Here is a 19,109-nt window from a genome sequence, read left to right on the forward strand (position 1 = left end):
GGAAGACGGATTTCTCCAAAGGGCGGGTCCTGGGGAAGGCTGGGTCTGGAGGAAATTTAGCCAATGGGTGAACTGTACAGAATCGAAACCTTCTTTGATTGCGCCGAAGAGATTGGAATCTTTGGCGCCTTTGTTTTAGTGGAGGGTGGTAGATAGACGGGTAAATTGACCAATGAGAAGGTGGGTAGGCGGATCCAGAGCGTGTGGGCGGGGAGTGGTTCTGACTGGCAAGCTGTTCGTCCAATGAAAGCTAGTGTCGCTGGTGCGTGGCCGGCGAGGCTGTGGAGGCCGGTGTGTATAGAAGCTGTGTGAGAGATGGCGGAACCCGGGAGGAGACGGGGTCCGAGGTCCCGCGGTGGCGGCGCCGGCCGAGGCGCTCGAAGAGCCCGGGTCGCCCGTAGCCGGCGTCCTCGCGCCCCGCAGTCTCTGTCTCGGCTCATTCCAGACACGGTGCTTGTGGACTTGGTCAGTGACAGCGACGAGGAGATCCTGGAAGTCGTCGCGGACCCGGTAGAAGTGCCCGCCGCCCGGGCCCCCGCGCCGGCCGCACATGGGCAGGACAGCGACAGTGACAGTGAAGGGGCGGACGAGGGGCCTGCAGCAGCCCCTCAGACCTTGGTCCGGCGGCGGCGCCGGCGGCTGCTGGATCCCGGCGAAGCCCCGGTGGTTCCTGTGTACTCCGGGAAGGTGCAGCCAGGTCCCCAAGGAGGGCTGTGAGGGAGGGCTAAGGCTGGCGGTGTGGGTTTGGCTCGGGGCGGTGGGATGTGTGTGTGTGTGTGGAGGGGTGTCATGGATACCTTTAGGTTGGAGATGCGAGGGACTTCGGGTAGGTTGGAAGTACGCAGATGCCTGGGATTGTAGTCTTCAGCAGAGGGAGGCTGAGCGACGAGGTACCAGAGGATTCAGAGAGGATTTGGAAGGACTGGGGACTGGTATTTGGCGCTTGCTGGATTTTGAGGTTGGAGCCAGTGTTAGGGAAGCCAAAGAGTTGGGGTGTTAATTGGGGGGTGGGGGTGGGAGGGAGCGTGTATGGGGATTTCGAAAGGACCGGAGGTTTCCAGGAACCCAGGGTCCTTAGGTTTTCGGGTGAGCCAGGAGGCTGGGGCTAGCAAAGTGGTTAAGAAAGGGAAACTAAGCCTGCATCCTCAAGTGCCTTAAGGAAACGGCGTGGGAAGAGGGTGCTGGACTCGGGATGCCCTTCAGAGGTTGGACTCCTTAGGGAAGACTTAAGAGCTGGATGTGAGCCGGGCGGTGGTGGCGCACGCCTTTAATCCCAGCACTCGGGAGGCAGAGCCAGGCGGATCTCTGTGAGTTCAAGGCCAGCCTGGTCTCCAAAGCGAGTTCCAGGAAAGGCGCAAAGCTACACAGAGAAACCCTGTCTCGAAAAACCAAAAAAAAAAAAAAAAAAAGAAAAAAAAAAGAGCTGGATGTGGGGGAAGAACCATCCCCAGCTTGAGTAGAGTAGACAAGATGTGAGACCCACCTTCTCCCCTTTTGTCTTTGTAGGTACAAAGCAGCCTCAACCTCATCCCAGATAATTCATCCCTCTTGAAACTTTGCCCCTCAGAGCCTGAAGATGGTAAGGGTGGGCTTGTAGGGAGTGTTCAGCACTGACTTCTCTGATCTTCCTAGAGTGTATATCCTTGCAGTCAATGTCTTCTCTCTCAGTTTCTCTCTGCCTCAGTGGAACCTAGGGTCTGGAGAATGGTGCCCAGGTGCTATCCCATTGAGGCACATTGGGATTGGGAGAAGGGACTCCTGTGTTTGACCCAGGGAAAGGTTCTGGTCCAGAAAGGAGCTGGCTTATTAATCAGAAGACACAGGACATTACCTAGCAGCGATACCCACCCCCTCTCCCCCTTCAGGTCCTAACAGGTATATATGTTAGTGTCCAGGTTTTGAAGTACCTCCCCCAGTCAGTCCGCTTGTGCTGTCATAATAGAGGTGGACATACGTTACACCAGAACTCCTACAGTGTTCCATTCCTTGGGAACACTATGGAGCCAGAGAGTGTTCTTGAATTTTATCAGGACTGCCCATTCTTTATTCTTCCCTGTTGATAGGATTTTTGCAAACCCTTTGTAAAGGCCGGGCACTAAGAGTTAGGGCTAATAGGGGAGTGATCCAGACCAAAGTCCTTGAATCAAGACTTCTTTCTGTTAGGTGAGGGAGAGTGGTAGGCTGATTAAGAACAGCCTTTGGAGTCATGTGGCCTGTGTTTGAATCTTTCATAACTGTGTGACTTTAGGCAAGTTTTCCTCTTCAGGAAGATGGGGATAATAGTGGACCTATCTCAAAGGTTTTCTTGTTGAGAATTAAAGGGGTTATATATATTTTATTTGCCATGTACATGGTTTAGGCTAGCACCTGGAATGTAGAAGTGCTAGGTAAAAGATACCCGTGTCCTTGATGTAGTGCTGGGTATCTCTGGAAGGTTTTTAAAGGCGTCGACTTGGAGTTGAGGAGATGGCTCAGTCGGTAAAAGCACTGGCCACATAAGCCTGATGACACCAGCATAAAAAAGCCAGATGAGGTGGTGGACATCTGTAATGCCGCCACTCTTACTGCAGAACAGGAGGAGACTCTGCTGGAAGCCCATGCGCCCAATGGCAGAAATACCAGGGGAGACCCTTTTATTTTTGGTAGAAGGTGGAAGGAGAGAATCTACTCTATGACATGAACACCCAGTAACTCCCCCTCCCCCAATAAATAAATCTTGACACAACAGGACCTCAGTCCTACAGTAGCTACCATATTTAGTTAGGACAGTGCTGCTTCACCTCAGCATCACTGACAATTTAGACTCGGAAATTCTTTGTTATGGGGGTATTCTATATAGACGTTTTAGGAGCATCCTGACCTCTAGTCTTTAGATGTCAGTAGCATGCTCTAACCCTTTCCTCTCTGTGTTGTGACAGTCAAATCCACTTCAGACACTGAGACATGCCATTTGGGAGGCAAATTTGTCTCTGGTTGAGAACTACCGTGTAGGGGTTATTATCATAGTTTTATTTGCTCAGTATTTATTTTGTGGTGTCGAGAACTGAATGAAGAGCACGCTCATACTACCTAACATAAAGCAATGTAAGTTCAAGTGAGTGATGTAATAAAAAATAATAAATAGGGCTGGGGAGATGGCTCAGCTTGTAAAAGTGCTTCCTGAACAAGCCTGAGAACCTGAGCTCAATCCCCAGAATCTACAATGGAAGGAAAGAGCCAACTCCCAAAAGTTGTCCTCTGACCTCCATATGCTGCATTCATCTCACACAGACACATGATTCAAAAACAAAAGCATAGTAAATAAGTCAACAAAAGCACCCCACAAGTACTTATCTAGTATTGAGAAGTACTGCCTAGGGGCTGGGGTGATGGCTCGGTAAAGTGCTTACTGTGTGAGCCTAAGGACCTGCATTTGAGCCCCAAAACCCAGGGAGAAAAAAGCTGAGCATGGTGGCATACACTGAGAGTCCCAGCACTGGGGAGGTGGAGACAGGTGGATCCTTGGTGTTGGCCAGCCAGCCTGGTCTAATTAGCTAGTCCCAGGCCAGTGTAAGATCCTGTTTCAAAAAACTAGATGGCCGGTACCTAAGGAATGACATTTGTGGTTGACTTCTGATCTACACATGTATACATACACACTCTAACATGCACTTATACATGTGTACACATGCATTCAAAGTGCTATGTGTGCCTATTTTTTTCTTCCCTCCTTTGTTTTGTTAATGGGGATTGAAATCAGGGCATCTGGATGCTAGGCTGTATTACTGAGCTATACTCTATCCCACCTCTTGCCTCACCCATTTTTAGAACAAAACTCAAAAGAACAAAACCTCCCAGAGTTGCTGTGGCTTATACTGGCCTCCAGCTCCTGACCTCTAGCTCAGCCTCTCCAGCACCAAGATTTGCTTGTGCCACACACCTGACCCTCTGGCCCTTCCTAAAGCCTTTGACTTGTTTCTTCTCGGCCTCCCTGCCATCTCTTAACTAACCCTTTCCTCTTTCTCCTCTGCCCCTAGAGGCAGATGTGACAGATTGTGGCAGTCCTCCCCCTGAGGATGCCCGAATTCCAGGTTCTCCCTGGAAGAAGAAGCTGAGGAATAAGCATGAGAAAGAAGAGATGAAGATGGAAGAGTTTCCGTGAGTGAGGCTGGGCATTAAGGCCCTGGGAGCAAGAAGGGCATTGGAAAGATAAGCTGAGGGGGCAGGACTTTGGGGTGGCTATTGAAAGGCTAAGGAGGGATGGAAGGTGAGACTCAGATGTCATAGAGGTGGCTTATCCTAAACGGGGACACTGGGCCTTCTAGACCATCCTTTGGAATGGAGGTGGAAATGTGGGATGTGGCTCAGACTCTACAGCTGTCCCTGTCCACTCTGCTTCTCATTCCTTGTCTGTAAAATGGGGCTAGTCATGCTGCTTGAGCGTCATTGAGTAGCTGGTAGTAAGAGGTTGGTGTCTGTTGGAAATTTGACATTTTCCTGGAGAGTGACTTAATCCTAAACTGGAGTGTTTCCATTGCTTATTTTTGAGTCATATAAATATAAAAACAATGTTTCTTACTACACATGTATTCTAGTAAAGTGATGCTACTGAATAGTATTTTCTCTTGATTCTCCACTCTCTCAGGTTCTTGGAGGTCCCCAGCCCACAAAAGTGTGTGTTGGAATCTCTCCTTTGCCGTCATCCTGCTCTTCTCTTCTTTCTGTAGGGACCAGGACATCTCTCCTTTGCCCCGACCTTCCTCAAGAAACAAAAGCAGAAAGCATACCGAGGCACTCCAGAAGTTGAGGTGCTGGGCTGGGAGCTCTGGCTGTGGCCGAGAAGGGCGGATAGAGAGGCTCTTGAGCCTCAATCGTCCCATGTCCTGTCTGTACCCAGGGAAGTGAACAAGCGCCTCCAAGATCTCCGATCCTGCCTGAGCCCCAAGCAGCACCAGAGTCCAGCCCTTCAGAACCCAGATGATGAGGTGGTCCTAGTGGAGGGGCCTGCCTTATCACAGAGCCCGAGACTCTTCACCCTCAAGATCCGGTGCCGGGCTGACCTAGTCAGATTGCCTGTCATGACAGTGAGTACAGGGGCAGCGGGGCAGGCTCGGCACCTGCCTTGGAGAGACAGGTTTGAAGTGGAGGTGGACTGGCAAGCCCTCCTCCCTCCCGTCCGCTCTCTGGAGCCCCCACCTCTGTCTACACTTTCCTCACTCCTGTCTCCTTTTGCCATTTTCAGGGCTACTTAGGCATACTGTCTTCAGGCCAGGTTTGATGGTTGGCACATGTCTGTAATCTCAGCACTTGGGAGGTGGAGACATGAGAATCTAGAATTTGAAACCAGCACGGACTACATAGTTATGCCCTGTTTGAAAAAACAAACACAGAAATACGTGGATCTTTATGAGCTTTTTTTTTTTTAAGATTTTTTTTTTTTTTTTTTTTTTTTTTGGTTTTTCGAGACAGGGTTTCTCTGTGCAGCTTTGCGCCTTTCCTGGGACTCACTTGGTAGCCCAGGCTGGCCTCGAACTCACAGAGATCCGCCTGGCTCTGCCTCCCGAGTGCTGGGATTAAAGGCGTGCGCCACCACCGCCCGGCAAGATTTTTTTTTTAAAGATTTATTTATTCATTATGTATACAATGTTCTGCCTGTATGTATATCTGCACACCAGAAGAGGGCACCAGATCTCATTACAGGTGGTTGTGAGCCACCATGTGGTTGCTGGGAATTGAACTCAGGACCTCTGGAAGAACAGCCAGTGCTCTTAACCTCTGAGCCATCTCTCTAGCCCCTTAAGATTTATTTTTAAATTATGTCTAGGCATTGCTGGGTGGTGTGGTGTATGCTCTTAATCCCAGAACAGAGGCAGGCGGATCTCTGTGAGTTCGAGGCTAGCCTGGTCTGCAGAACTAGTTCCAGGACAGCTAGGGCTATTACACAGAGAAACCCTGTCTCGAAAAAACAAGCAAACAAACAAACAAAAGAGCCCTTCTCTCGGCTGCCTCTCCCCTTCTCTCCTCCAGGGCCCCATGCTTCCCTTTTATGCTCTTACTGCCTTGGACACAGCAGGTAGCACACAATATTTCTGAGCTCGCCCAGCTTCCTGGCAAAGGCTGGTTTTTGTGTAGGATGATCAGTTCAAGAGTGCTAGTGGAGATGAGCCCTCAGGAGCATGGACCATGTGTGGCCAAGCAGATAAGCCCAGGCTTGCAAACTGTTAGCCTGTGGTCTTAGCGCTGCCATTTTGCACCATAGGCTACTTCTAATGTAGACAAGTGCTTGGAGTTGTGCCTCAGTGACAGAGAACTTGGTGTAGTGTATATGAGGCCCTGAGTTCCATCTCTAGCACTGAGAAGAAGAATGAGTTTGTACCAAACTTTATAATGGGTGATTTCCTTAAGAGCCCAGATTTCTGACTTTAAGGAAAAAAAATTGTAGAAGTGCTTGGAGTGTATGTGAGGTCCTACCCTTCACTCCTGTTTACCTCCTAATCCATGAATTCATGGCTGCTGCCTGCCTTCCTTCCTTCCTTCCTTCCTTCCTTCCTTCCTTCCTTCCTTCCTTCCTTCCTTCCTTCTTTCCTTCCTTCCTTCCTTCCTTCCTTCCTTCCTTCCTTCCTTCCTTCCTTCTTTCCTTCCTTCCTTCTTTCCTTCCTTCCTTTCCTCCCTCCCTCCCTTCCTTCCCTTCCTCCCTCCCTTCCTCCCTCCTTTCTTCCTTCCTTCCCTCCCTCCCTCCCTTCCTCCCTCCTTTCTTCCTTCCTTCCCTCCCTCCCTCCCTTCCTCCCTCCTTTCTTCCTTCCTTCCCTCCCTCCCTTTCTTCCTTCCCTCCCTCCCTTCCTTCCCTCCCTCCCTCCCTTCCTCCCTCCTTTCTTCCTTCCTTCCCTCCCTCCCTCCCTTCCTCCCTCCCTTCCTCCTTCCCTCCTTCCTTCCTTCCTTCCCTCCCTCTCTTCCTTCCCTCCCTCCCTTTCTTCTTTCCCTCCCTCCCTTCCTCCCTCCCTCCCTTCCTCCCTTCCTTTCTTTCTTTTGGTGTGTATTAGGGTTATATTCTTGTGGGTATGTGCCTGCGTGCATGTGGAGGGGTGTGCATAACTGAGTGCATGCATATGTTTGTGGAGGCCGGAGGATGATATCTGGTGTCTTCCTCAATTGCTTGTTTTTTGAGATGGCCTCTTCCTTGTTTTTTGAGATGGAGCTCACTGATGCAGCGAGGCTGGCTGGCCAATGAGCTTGAGGGATCCTCTTTTCTCCCCCTCCTCAGCATCAGGATTGCAGGTACTACCTGTTACTCCTAGTTTTTTATGTAGTGCTGGAGATCCAGAGTCAGGTCCTCTTGCTTGTGTGCTAGGCACTTTGCTGACTGAACCACCTCCTTAGCCCCAACTGCTTAATTTCTCTGTGCCATTTGCCTCGACCACTGAGTGACACTATTTAATTTTGTACTTGCCAGGTAAATATGGTGAATCTCACAGCTGAATAGTTCAGCAAGTGGCCCAGGCCAGAAACTTGTGTTTGGGGAGGTAGCTCGGGGCTGGGGTGTGGAATTTCAAGGCTGGAAGATTCCTTTGTCTTCTTCCTAGTCGGAACCCCTTCAGAATGTGGTGGATTACATGGCCAATCATCTTGGGGTGTCTCCAAGCAGGATTCTTTTACTCTTTGGAGAGACAGAACTGTCCCCTACTGCTACCCCTAGGACCCTAAAGCTTGGTGTGGCTGACATCATTGGTGAGTGGAAGGCAAGGAAGAGGGGTCTTGAGGAAGGCTTTGCTGTGGGTGGGGGTTGGGAGATAAGGGGAAGTTCCAGAGGCAGCCTGGCATCTCAATCCTCCTCTCCATAGATTGTGTGGTGCTGACAAGTTCTTCAGAGGCCACAGAGACATCCCAGCAGCTCCGCCTCCGGGTGCAGGGGAAGGAGAAGCACCAGATGTTGGAGATCTCACTCTCTCCTGTAAGTAGGAGAAGTGCTGCCCATGCCCCGCCCCTTTCCAGTCTCCTGTCCTTTTGTGGGTTGGCAGGACATGGGCTCCTCCTAATCCTCACTTACTGCAAATGCCCCTCTGTTTCTGTGTGCCTACCCAGCCTAGGTCATAGAGAGAAGAATATTGTTCAAGTCCTGTATCAGTTTCTCTTCTGTTGCTGTGACACACCACCATGACCAAGGCAACTTAAAAAAGGAAGAGTTTTGTTGGGGGGGGCGTGTGTGTGTCTGTGGTTCCAGAGTTAGAGTCCATGATGGTTGAGTGGAGGCATCCTGCAAGGCTGCTGGAACAGCCACTGAGAGCTTCCATTGCTAATCACAATCAGGAAACACCAAAAGGACAGAATTTTTTAAACTCTCAAAGCCCTCTTCCAGTGACTTGCTTCCTCCAACAAGGCCACACCTTCTAAGCTTCCCCAAACAGTGTTACCAACTGTGGATCAAGTATTCAAATGCCAGAGCCTATGGAGGCCTTTCTCATTCAAACCACAGCTTTCTTCCCACCAGCAACCATGTGTTCCTGTCTTAGTTAGGGTTTCTATTGCTGTGAAGAGACAATGACCATGACCACAGTAACTCTTATAAAGGAAAACATTTAATTGAGGCTGCTTACAGGTTCAGAGGTTTAGTCCATTATCATCATGGTGGGAAGCATGGTGTGGCACACAGGCAGACATGGTGCTGGAGAGGAAGTTGAGTTTCATATTCAGATTGGCAGACAGCAGGAAGAGAGACTGACACTGGGCCTGGCTTGAGCTTCTGAAAACCCCAAACCCCACCCCCAGTGACACACTTCCTCCAACAAGGCCACACCTACTCCAACAAGGCCATACATCCCAATCCTTTCAAATAGTGCCACTCCCTATGAGCCCATAGGGGCCATTTTCAGTCAGACCACCACAGTTCCCGTTCCATATCCCTTTCCCATTAGATGGAAAGAACCTTGTATAATAACAATGATGTGCAGTAATAATGGCTTTTATCTGTTTATTTGTTGGTGCTAGGGATTAAACCCACACCATGTGCATGCTAAGCTGTTACTGTGCCACTGAGCTCTAACCATATCCCAAAGCCACACATCTCACTGTTTAGTCTTAGGGTTCTTTCCCTTTGTGTTTGTGTATTTGTGTGGGTGCTTGTGCCACAGTGCATATGTGAAGGTCCAAGGAGAGCCAGTGGGAGGTGGGTCTACGCTGTGGGTGCTGGGAATTGAACTAGGTCATCAAGCTTGGCAGCAAGCACCTTTACCTGTGAACCATCTCTCTGGCTCACTTGAAAACAGCACTTCTCAACCTGTGGGTCACAACCCCTCTGGGGATTGAACAACCCTTTCACAGGGGTTGCCCAAGACCATCAGAAAACACATTTACATTATGATTCATAACAATAGCAAATTTAAAGTTATGAAGTAGCAACGAAAATTTTATGGTTAGGGGTTGCCACAACGTAAGAAACTGTATTAAAGGATTGAAGCATTACGAAGGTTGAGAACCTTTGCCTTAAAACTTGCTATTATTTTTTTTTCTTGTTTGATTTTTGTATAATCATAAATTATATATAACTCTTATTATAGTATATAGTATATTGTTAAAATTCTTCTAATTTGCCAGATGTGGTAACACTCCTTTAATCCCAACAACTCAGGAGACAGAGGCAGGCAGATCTCTGAGTTTGAGGCCAGCCTGGTCTAGGCCAGCCAAGAGTATAGTGAGACCCTATCTCAAAAAAAAAAGAAAGAAAGAAAAAAAAATCCAAACACAACAACAAAAAACTAGTTTTATTTTTGTTTATTTCCTAATATACCTATTTAAAATTGTGTGTGCATATATATATGTGACTTCGATGGTTTTTGTAACTGTAATCTAGGGCAGGAAAATTCATATAACTTACTTGTCTATTTTAATAAGATAAATTATTGGAATTTAAATTTCCTGTGAATATTTTAGCAAATGATGCTTTGACCTCTATCTGTATATATGTATCTCTCTCTCTGTGGGGTGTGTGTGTGTGTGTGTGTATAGTGTCTATATGTGTCCATATGCCATGGAGTATGTATGGAGGTCAGAAGACAACTGGAAGGAATCAGTTTTCTACCACCACCATATGAGTTCTAGGAATTGAACTTAGGTCCTCATGCTGGCAGCCAAGTGCCTTTACCTGCTGAGCTCTCTCATGCCCCGTAGTACCTAAAGTATCATAGGTGTGTCATTATGCATGGTATGTATGGGGTTTGGTACTATTGTTGACTTGAGACACCAGCTAAGTGTCTTGGAATGTATCTCCCCTTGGAATGAACAGGGGATGATGCTACTGCAGCTGCTGGGCTTAGAGCAACAGAAGTCGATTCTTACAGTTCTGTAGACTGAGACTCCACATGAATCTTTTCTCTTTGTAGCTTCTGGTGGCAGCCAGAGTTCCTTGGTGTACTCCTGGTGTCTCTCTCTTTTCTCCTGTGAAGACCTAAGTCATGTTGGATTAGCTATCTGAATGAGGTGTGACCACACCTTACCTTGATTATATCTGCAGAGACAAGGTGTCTTTGGGCACAAATGCCAACCCATAAAACTTGTATGAGTCACACATAACAGCTTCTGTGGGACGAATTGCTAAACAGTCTTATTAATAAAAAAAACCTTGGAGCCAGATATTGGGGTAAAAAGCTGAGAGATCAGGCCGGGCGGTGGTGGCACACGCCTTTAATCCCAGCACTCGGGAGGCAGAGCCAGGAGGATCTCTGTGAGTTCGAGGCCAGCCTAGTCTACAGAGCGAGATCCAGGAAAGGCGCAAAGCTACACAGAGAAACCCTGTCTCGGAAAACAAAACAAAAAAACAAAAATGCTGAGAGATCAGAAAAGCAGAAAGAAGCCAGCCACGTTCTTACCACTTGGAGATCCTTGCCAAAGAGACCTGCTTCCTGTTTATCCACGCCTATATGCCTTTCTGTTCTGCCATCATCATTTCCTCTCTCCGCCCAGCTACATGACTTCTTCCTGCCCAGCTCTGTCATTTCCTGTCTGTCTGTACAGACCTCCGGATCTTTATGATTAATTAGTGCTGGAATTTAAGGCCTGAGCCACCACGCCTGGCTCTGTTTCCAGTGTGGCCTTGAACTCACAGAGATCCAGACGGATCTTTGCCTCCCGAATGATAGGATTAAAGGCGTGTGCTACCATTGCCTGACCTCTATGTTTACTGTAGTGGCTGGCTTTTTCCTCTGATCCTCACATAAACTTTATTGGGGTACACAGATAAAATATCATCACAAACTTCCTTTAGAATTTGCGTTTGCTTTATTCATGTTTCTGTTTCAGAGGGGATGTGACTGAGGCTTAGAGAGCTTGTTTATCCCGTAGTCTGTGCCCCGGAGTCTTGTCCTCTGTGGTCCCCCGCTCAGCGGTTCCTGAGGAACCTGTGACTAGTTCCCCGAGAGGAGCCTGCCTTTCCCTCCAGGGTTCTTCCTCTGTTGATGTGTCCTTGTCTTCCTTGTCCCATGTTCTTTTTTCTTTGTTTTGTTTAATTTATTTTCAGATAAGGTCTCATGTAGCCTAGGGTGTCCTGAGACTTATTGTGTAGCCCAGGCTGGCTTGGGACTCACAATATAGCCCAAATTAGCCTGAAACTTGTGATCTTTTCGCCTTCACTCCGCAAGTCCTGTCATTTCAGGCATATGCTGCATGTTTGGCTAAAAGTTGACTTTTTTTTTGGTACTAGAGAATGAACTTAGCACATTGAACTTGAAAGTGTGTGCTGACCACTGCACTTGATTCCTGGCCTTTGTCCCACGTCCTCCACCTGCCCCGCAGGATCTCCCTGGCCTGCCTTTCGTACTCTTATATCTGTTGTTTGTGTCTCTATACAGGACTCTCCTCTTGAGGTCCTCATGTCGCACTATGAGGAGGCCATGGGACTCTCCGGACACAAGCTCTCCTTCTTCTTTGATGGGACAAAGCTGTCGGGCAAGGAGCTGCCAGCTGATCTGGGCATGGAATCCGGGGATCTCATTGAAGTTTGGGGCTGAAGCTTCCTCCTCCTGTTTTTGGATGCAGAGCCAAGACTTGAGGACAACAGCTCCCACTTTTATTATTATTTTTTTGCCCCATAAGGGCTAACAGAAACCGAATTAGAACTCGTTTATTTATTTCCGGCACTGGGGATTGAACCCTGGGCTGTGCATATGCTAAGGATGTGTGAAGTTGAGGTAAAACCAAGGCATGACCTTTGCCCTGCCTCGTTGACCATAGTCTCAATCGGTTGACTGACTTGTAGTTGTGTGACTGTGGCTGCCCTGGGCGGCCTGTGGCTGTGTGTGTGTTTGTGCTGTGTCCGGCAGCTCCTGGGGCATGGAGAAGGGGTATTGGCTTCCCTACCGTTTCGTTCAGTAGTGCACCTCATCAGACGTCTGTTCTGTGAAACTGCGTATATTGGGTTTGTTGAACTAAATGAGCCTTGCATTTGGGTGCCAAGGCTTGTGATTTATGCCACATTGGGGACCAACAGGGATTTTAATTCTCATTTGGGGGCTGAGATGCAGGTACCTTCCCTGGTGAGGATACTCGGTTGCAGGGAAATAAACAAGCGATGACATCTTTGCTGAAGCTGAGGACTAGGTAGACAGTGGGTAATTTTTAAAGGCTAACAGGAGTGGTGTCTTCAGCCCTCGGCATCCACCCTTCCAGGACTCGGCTAGCATCTGGTACATACTTCCTGGCATGCACATCTAGCCACATCTGAGCACATGCAGCTGTTGAGTTTGATGTTTACTCTAGTTTTCGGTCCTCCCTCCCTCTCCTGTCAGCACCCACTTGGTATATTTGTATCTGAATATGAATGTCTTTATAAGATGATTTTCTGAATGTGTGTGTGTGATTTTAGTGTATGTACACGGTACTGTGCAATAGACGTTCTGTCTTCACCCAGAGTGAGTGACAAGCTAGCCATGTTAGCACCTTCTACATCTGCTGTTGCTCTGAGCTACTGTGGCTGCCCCATAGTGGCATTAGATGATTTTACTCACACATTGCCTTAATTGGAGGGATACCTGAGTCGCTAGCTCCTAGGAACCAAATTCCAGACCACAGCAAACATCTTTTTGTGTGTTCCCTTCTGGGCCAGGGTAGGTAATTGTCTGGCATACTTGCCCAGGATGGGACTATGGGTTACGCAGGTTCATTTTTCTGATTTTTCCAGAGTTTTCTTCAGAATGTGGACTGCTTTTCTTGGAGCTTCTCTTTCCTTATCTTTACCAATATTTAGTGTTGTTGTATTTTCTGATTTACCAGTCTACTGTGTATAAAGCACTGCATATCTTAATATCCTTTATCTGATCACCATTTCTTATCAGTGTCCACCTTCTGGTTTTTCTTTGTTAGCTGCTTGTTTTCTTGTGAGGCTTCCTTTTGTGTGTTTTTTCTGTGAGGAGTTGCTTGTGTTCTGGGCAATTGCAAATAACCTTCAGAATAGCACTTTGTGTACCCAGGGGGATTTTCACCAGACAAACATTCTTAATTTTAATGTAGACAGTTGGCTTTTGTTAGAAAGGTTTTTTTTTTTCTTCGCTTTTTTGTTTTTTAAGGGAAAATGAGAAAGAACTTCCAGAATGGGAGGGGTTCTAGCGGGGAGTCTCAGGATTGCTACTTTTGGATCTCTAAACTAGTTAAGAAACTTTCATTGTCTTCTGTTATCTCGCTAGTTTTTTTGTTCTTCTGTTTTTATCTCTCATATTGAGACCACTAAATGAGACTAGAGTTCTAACTGATCTGCTGTGGTGTGGATGCTGACTGTTCTGAGCTCTCAACTCTGCTTCTCACTGGTTACAGCTAGACTGTACTGCTTCCTGACTATTGTATGTCACTTCTAAACCATCTGAAATGCACCTTTGTGTGGGAGAGCAAATTTTTTTTTGTTTTAATTATAATGAGCCAGTTTTCTAAGCTTTGTCTACTAAAAAATTAATATGTAGTCTGACTTTCACAAGAAGTATGTCAACTTCTTAAAAAAATTTTTTTTGTGAGAATATGTTATACCTTTGAATTTTAACATTTAAAAACTCCATGACATAGTATAGCTTCCAGGTTTCTCAGCTCTTGTATGACAGTTAATGAATCTGAACACATTACTATTATGTATTCAATCTCAGCCAATAAAGGGAGATGCCTTTAACTTAGGAACACCTGATGCTTTCTGTCTTTGTCTCTCTCATGTGATTCCATTTGAAGTTCTCGTGATAGAGACCATTAGTTATCCCCAAACACCCATCCTTTGTCCTTGGTTAACAAAATCCATGGCCTTTAACACTGTGCAGAGACATTCAGAATGAAGACACCGTGAGTGTTATAGCTCTGATAAGACAGGTATCCTGGCAGTCAGGAGCCAAGAAATACCACAAAGTCGAACTGGTGGCCCAACAAACCTCACACAAGACATTTATTGGGAGGGAAGAACCCAGGAGGATGATTGCCTCTGCTCCGGTGAGAAGCAGCAGGACAGCTAAGCAGAAGACAGGATTTATATAGGATTTCTTGGGTGGGTGGAGTTTTCTAGGGTGGGATTTGGTGGGATTTCAAGTCCAGAGCTTGGGGTGAACTCAGGGATTGGTGGGATTTCAAGTTCTGAGCTTGGGCTCTTTACTCTGTATGGCAGAGGCTGGGGCTGGCCTTTAGGGCAGTTAGAGTGTTCTGTGGGTAGAACTTGGCAGTTGGAGGTTCTCAGAGGAGGGGCCTGGCCACTCATGTGCATCAAGGGACTTAACAGACACTATAACCAGCCTATGAGTCTATGAAGCTTCTGTAGACTGAACCAACTATGGATCAAAATTATTAGGGAAACTTGGGCTTGAGATTATCTTGTAATATCAGCACTTGGGTGGCAGGAGGTTTGTGAATTTGAAGTCAGCCTGGGCTACACACCAAGACCCTACCTAATTTTTTATGTATGGAAAAATATGCCAGAACTCATATAGGCTCTTCTTCATCACTACTTCCCAAAAGACATGGTGTAACTTGTTTTTTTGTTTGTTTGTGGTTTTTTTTTTTTTTTGGTTTTTCAAGACAGGGTTTCTCTGTGTAGTTTTGCACCTTTCCTGGAACTCACTTTGTAGACCAGGCTGGCCTCGAACTCACAGAGGTCCGCCTGCCTCTGCCTCCCGAGTGCTGGGATTAAAGGCATGCGCCACCACCCCGCCCGGCCGATATGGTATAACTGTTAACATAGCACTCATACTGTGTTAGGTATTAGAAGGACTCCAGCTAGGCATAACTCAGCCTCCTGGGGTGGCAGTGGAAAGGGCTGCCCTTCCAGGGACGTCTGTAGAGGCAGTGTGCACTCCTCTGCGTGCTTGCTTCCTGCCAACTGGAGGTAGAATGTTCTATGAACACAGACTTCAGAACTGGAACTCAGTGGGAGCACAGTGAGACAGGGCAGCCCGTGTCTTGGTCTCCATGCCATACCTTAGGAGTCTCTCAGCACTGAAATAACTGTCTTGTTGAAATCACTTACTTAAGGATTTCTGTCACTCATAGCAACCCAAGATGTAGCTATTTCAGACACAACAGCCCAGATGTAGCTACTTCAAACACAACAGCCCAGATGTAGCTATTGCAAACAGCATTATAGTGGTTCTCTTTGGGCAGTGGGGTAGTTTCCACAGATGTCTGGTTGTAGAAATGGAATGGGCATGAATATGCACCTACCTGGTCTCCAGGTTTGGTGGCACAGACCTATAATCCTGGTCACTCAGTAGGCCGAGGCAGGGTGTTAGAAAGCTCAAGGCCTGCCTGGGCTAGAGTGAGTTCAAAACTGGACTGAGGACATACATAGGTCAGCAATAGTGTGCTTGCATGGCTTTGGGGTCAATCCTTAGCTTCTTGAGTTCTGTAGGATTGCTCATCCATACCTTTGACCCTGTAGCAAGTCCTAGAAGGTCCAGTTTTCTCCAATTTTCCCTTGTACTTAACAAAGACTATGCCTTTGTAACTGTAATGAGCATTTACTCAATGTCCGATTAACTCCATGAAACTAGTTTTACAGAGAAACTGAAGCTTAATGAGACTAACCTGCCACAGCTCTCCCAGCCGTCCACTGCAGAGCCAGATGTAGATAAAGGTAGGCCTGACCTGAGACTCCCCCAGCCGTCCACTGCAGAGCCAGATGTAGACACAGGCAGGCCTGACCTGAGACTCCCCCAGCCATCCACTGCAGAGCCAGATGTAGATAAAGGTAGGCCTGACCTGAGACTCTGAATTCTTGAGATTGGCACACTTGTGTAATCAAAGTGTCCTGGGATCCTGGTAAAATGCTGGAGAGATGGCTCAGTGGTGAAGAGCACTTGCTGCTCTTACAGAGAACTGGAGTTCAGTTCTCAGCGCCCACATCAGGCAGCTCACAACTGCCTGAAACTCAACCTTGGGGGATCCAATGCCAGTGCTCTCTTCTGGCTTCTCCAGGCACTTGTACACACATGGCATTACTTACACAGGCATGCACACATAAATAAAATCCATGTTTTTAAATGAAGGGCCAATTGTGGCACACACCTTTAATCCTGTGCTCAGGAGGCAGAGGCAGGAGGGTCTCCGTGAGTTCAAGGCCAGCCTGTTCTATATATCAAGTTCCAGGCCAGCCAGAGTGACGTAGCGAGAGTCCATCTCAAAAAAAGGAAGTGGGTAGGGAGCTTGAGAGATTATTCAGGGATTAAGAACACTTGTAGCTTTTGCAGAGGACTCAGGTTCAATTCCCAGCACCCACATGGTGGCTTACAACCACCTGTTAACTCCAGTTCTAGGGATTCCACACCCTCTTCAGACCTCTGAGGGCACAGACATACACATACATGCAGGCAAAACACTCATAAAACGGGGAGTGGGGGCCTGCACTGGAGCATGTGGTCTGGACCAGAAGCTCTGAGGAGGAGTCTGGATGCCTGTCTCCAATGAGCACTCGGGATGCAGCTCTGCTGACCACACTTGGCAGTGAGATACTCACTGTGCTTTGGTCTGGACCAGAAGCTCTGAGGAGGAGTCTGGATGCCTGTCTCTGATGAGCACTCAGGGGATGCAGCTCTGCTGACCACACTTGGCAGTAAGATACTCACTGTGCTTTGGTTCTTTTTCTTCCTTACCGTCTTTCTTCGTACCCAATCCTTAAATACTAGAAGTTAGAAATCTTTGAGAAGACCCCATACCCCTCTTGACAGAGTTTTTCCATGTAACCCAGGCTACCTTCTAACTCCAGATCTTTCTGCCTTAGCCTCCCAGGGGCTGGGAGTGTAGATGTGTGCCACCACACTGGCTATTTTGCCGTTTCTTATGTACCTTTATAATCTCCAATCTCCCCAACTCCTGCTATCCTCTCTTAACACAGAGATTAGTTCTTCCTAAAGCTCCTGAAGAGCCGTCCACATCACTCTGTGTGTGTGTGTGTGTGTGTGTGTGTGTGTGTGTGTGTGTGTGTGTGTGTGGTTTTTCAAGACAGGGTTTCTCTGTGTAACAGTTCTGGCTGTCCTGGCACCTGCTTTGTAGACCAGGCTGGCCTCGAACTCACAGAGATCCGCCTGCCTCTGCCCCTCAAGTGCTGAGATTAAAGGCGTGGGCTACTACCGCCCAACCATGGTCACATCATTTTTATGTTCCACCTTAGCATGAAACAAAGCTGTAGCTCTCTCTACGTCTGTTTGATATATGTTTCTTGCTTTCCCATTGGTCTGTAAGTGCTTGACAAACAACGTCTTGTTCTTTTCAACAATGCTCGTTGTTCATACACACAGTTGTTTCTTCCCAAAAATTTACTGAAGGAATAAATTTTATGTCTCAGAGAATCCCACTGACACCATCTCAGTGAATGAGCCAGAAATAATGTGTCACCCCCTACCTCCTTTTTGTGCTGAGAATGGAAACCAGGCCCTCACTCAGGCTGGGCAGCTGCTCTACCACTGGCTTCATGCTTTGTTTTGTGATGCTTGGGATGGAACTTGGGGTCTTAAGCATCATTGATACTTGCTTCATTTTCATTATCTACTCTATGCTTGACCCCCCAACCCTCTTGATGTTTTTTGTTTTGTTTTGTATTTTTTTGGTTTTTCAAGGCAAGATTTCTCTGTGTAGCCCTGGCTGTCCTGGAACTTGCGCTGTAGACCAGGCTAGCCTCGAACTCATAGAAATCCACCTGCCTCTGCCTCCTGAGTGATGGGATTAAAGGCATTCACCACCACCCCAGCAATGGGGTTCCATATGTAGCCCAGGCTAGCTTCTAATTAGTTTCTACCTTTATTGTCTCTGTTCTCAGATAAGGGCCTTTCTGTCCCTCTTCTCCCATGCCCTGTCTGCAGTATAATAACACAAGCCACCGCTTCCCTCCTAACCCTCTTCAATCTATCTGCAACCGATTGTTAGCTTTTCTCAAATGCAAATATGATAATATTGATTTTTTTTGGGGGGGGGGGGGAGTCAGAGACTCATTAAATAGCCCAGATGGCTTTAGCCCAGAAGGCCTCAATTTCCTGGGTTCAAGTGATCCCCTGCCTCAGCCTCCTGAGCACGTGGGACTATAGGCGTGTCTCCAGTCATGATTTTCATATGAATTGAGTAATACAATATGCAGTCTATTATGTCCAGCTTCTAATTTAACAGTGTTTTAAAATTTTTAGTTTTTATTACATTTTTATTTTGGGGTGCATGTCTCCTGTATGAGATAGAGGACAGCTTGTGGCAGTCCTCTTCTTCCTCCATTTGAGTCATAGGGATGGAACTCAGGTTGTCAGCCTTAGCAGCAAGTATTTTATCCTCTGAGCCCAATCTTGCTGCGCCCTTAAGTATTTTGAGCTTTATCTCTATTTATTATCATCACCATCATCATCATCTCGTCCAGGCTGGTTTATGGACTCTTAATACAGTCCAGTCCTCGAACCCTCAAAATTTTTTAATTTTTAATTACTTTTAATTTTTTTGAGACTGGGTCTTATGTATCCAAAGCTCCATCTTGAACTTACTATTGCTGTGTATCAAGGAACATTTTGAACTTGCAAGCCTCCTCTCTCTGCCTCCTGCCACTCACTGGCGTGGCTTATGAGAGAGAATTGAACCCAGGGTCTCAGCCATGATAGGCAAATATGCAATCAACTGAGCTACATCCCTGACTCTGGAAGTGGGATTGCAAAGCA

General features: G+C 47.2%; 1 protein-coding gene across 2 annotated transcripts; it reads left to right on the forward strand.

Moving 5' to 3' along the window:
- The first annotated feature begins 258 nt into the window (after nucleotides 1-258).
- Nucleotides 259-14,131, forward strand: Nfatc2ip (nuclear factor of activated T cells 2 interacting protein). 2 transcript variants are annotated; one of them, XM_052712276.1, is made up of 8 exons: nucleotides 259-687; nucleotides 1,507-1,579; nucleotides 4,017-4,137; nucleotides 4,707-4,787; nucleotides 4,877-5,063; nucleotides 7,560-7,704; nucleotides 7,818-7,927; nucleotides 11,817-14,131. In XM_052712276.1, the coding sequence occupies exons 1-8, from the start codon at nucleotides 316-318 to the stop codon at nucleotides 11,973-11,975; spliced, it is 1,248 nt and encodes a 415-aa protein (XP_052568236.1). In that variant the 5' UTR covers nucleotides 259-315; the 3' UTR covers nucleotides 11,976-14,131. The 2 variants fall into 2 exon arrangements, with proteins under 2 accessions (XP_052568236.1, XP_052568237.1); XM_052712277.1 differs by having other exon boundaries at nucleotides 435-697.
- Nucleotides 14,132-19,109: the final 4,978 nt, after the last annotated feature.

This window comes from Peromyscus californicus, unplaced genomic scaffold (genome assembly GCF_007827085.1).
Source record: "Peromyscus californicus insignis strain IS unplaced genomic scaffold, ASM782708v3 Scaffold_4__1_contigs__length_199733344, whole genome shotgun sequence".
Classification (NCBI taxonomy): Eukaryota; Metazoa; Chordata; class Mammalia; order Rodentia; family Cricetidae; genus Peromyscus; species Peromyscus californicus.

Excerpts from the sequence above, each read along its gene's own strand:
- Nfatc2ip (XM_052712276.1), top strand. The coding sequence starts at position 316 with ATGGCGGAACCCGGGAGGAGACGGGGTCCGAGGTCCCGCGGTGGCGGC. Across the intron at positions 4,788-4,876 it reads GAGGCACTCCAGAAGTTGAG|GGAAGTGAACAAGCGCCTCC; the intron begins GTGCTGGGCTGG and ends GTCTGTACCCAG. Across the intron at positions 7,928-11,816 it reads TGGAGATCTCACTCTCTCCT|GACTCTCCTCTTGAGGTCCT; the intron begins GTAAGTAGGAGA and ends GTCTCTATACAG.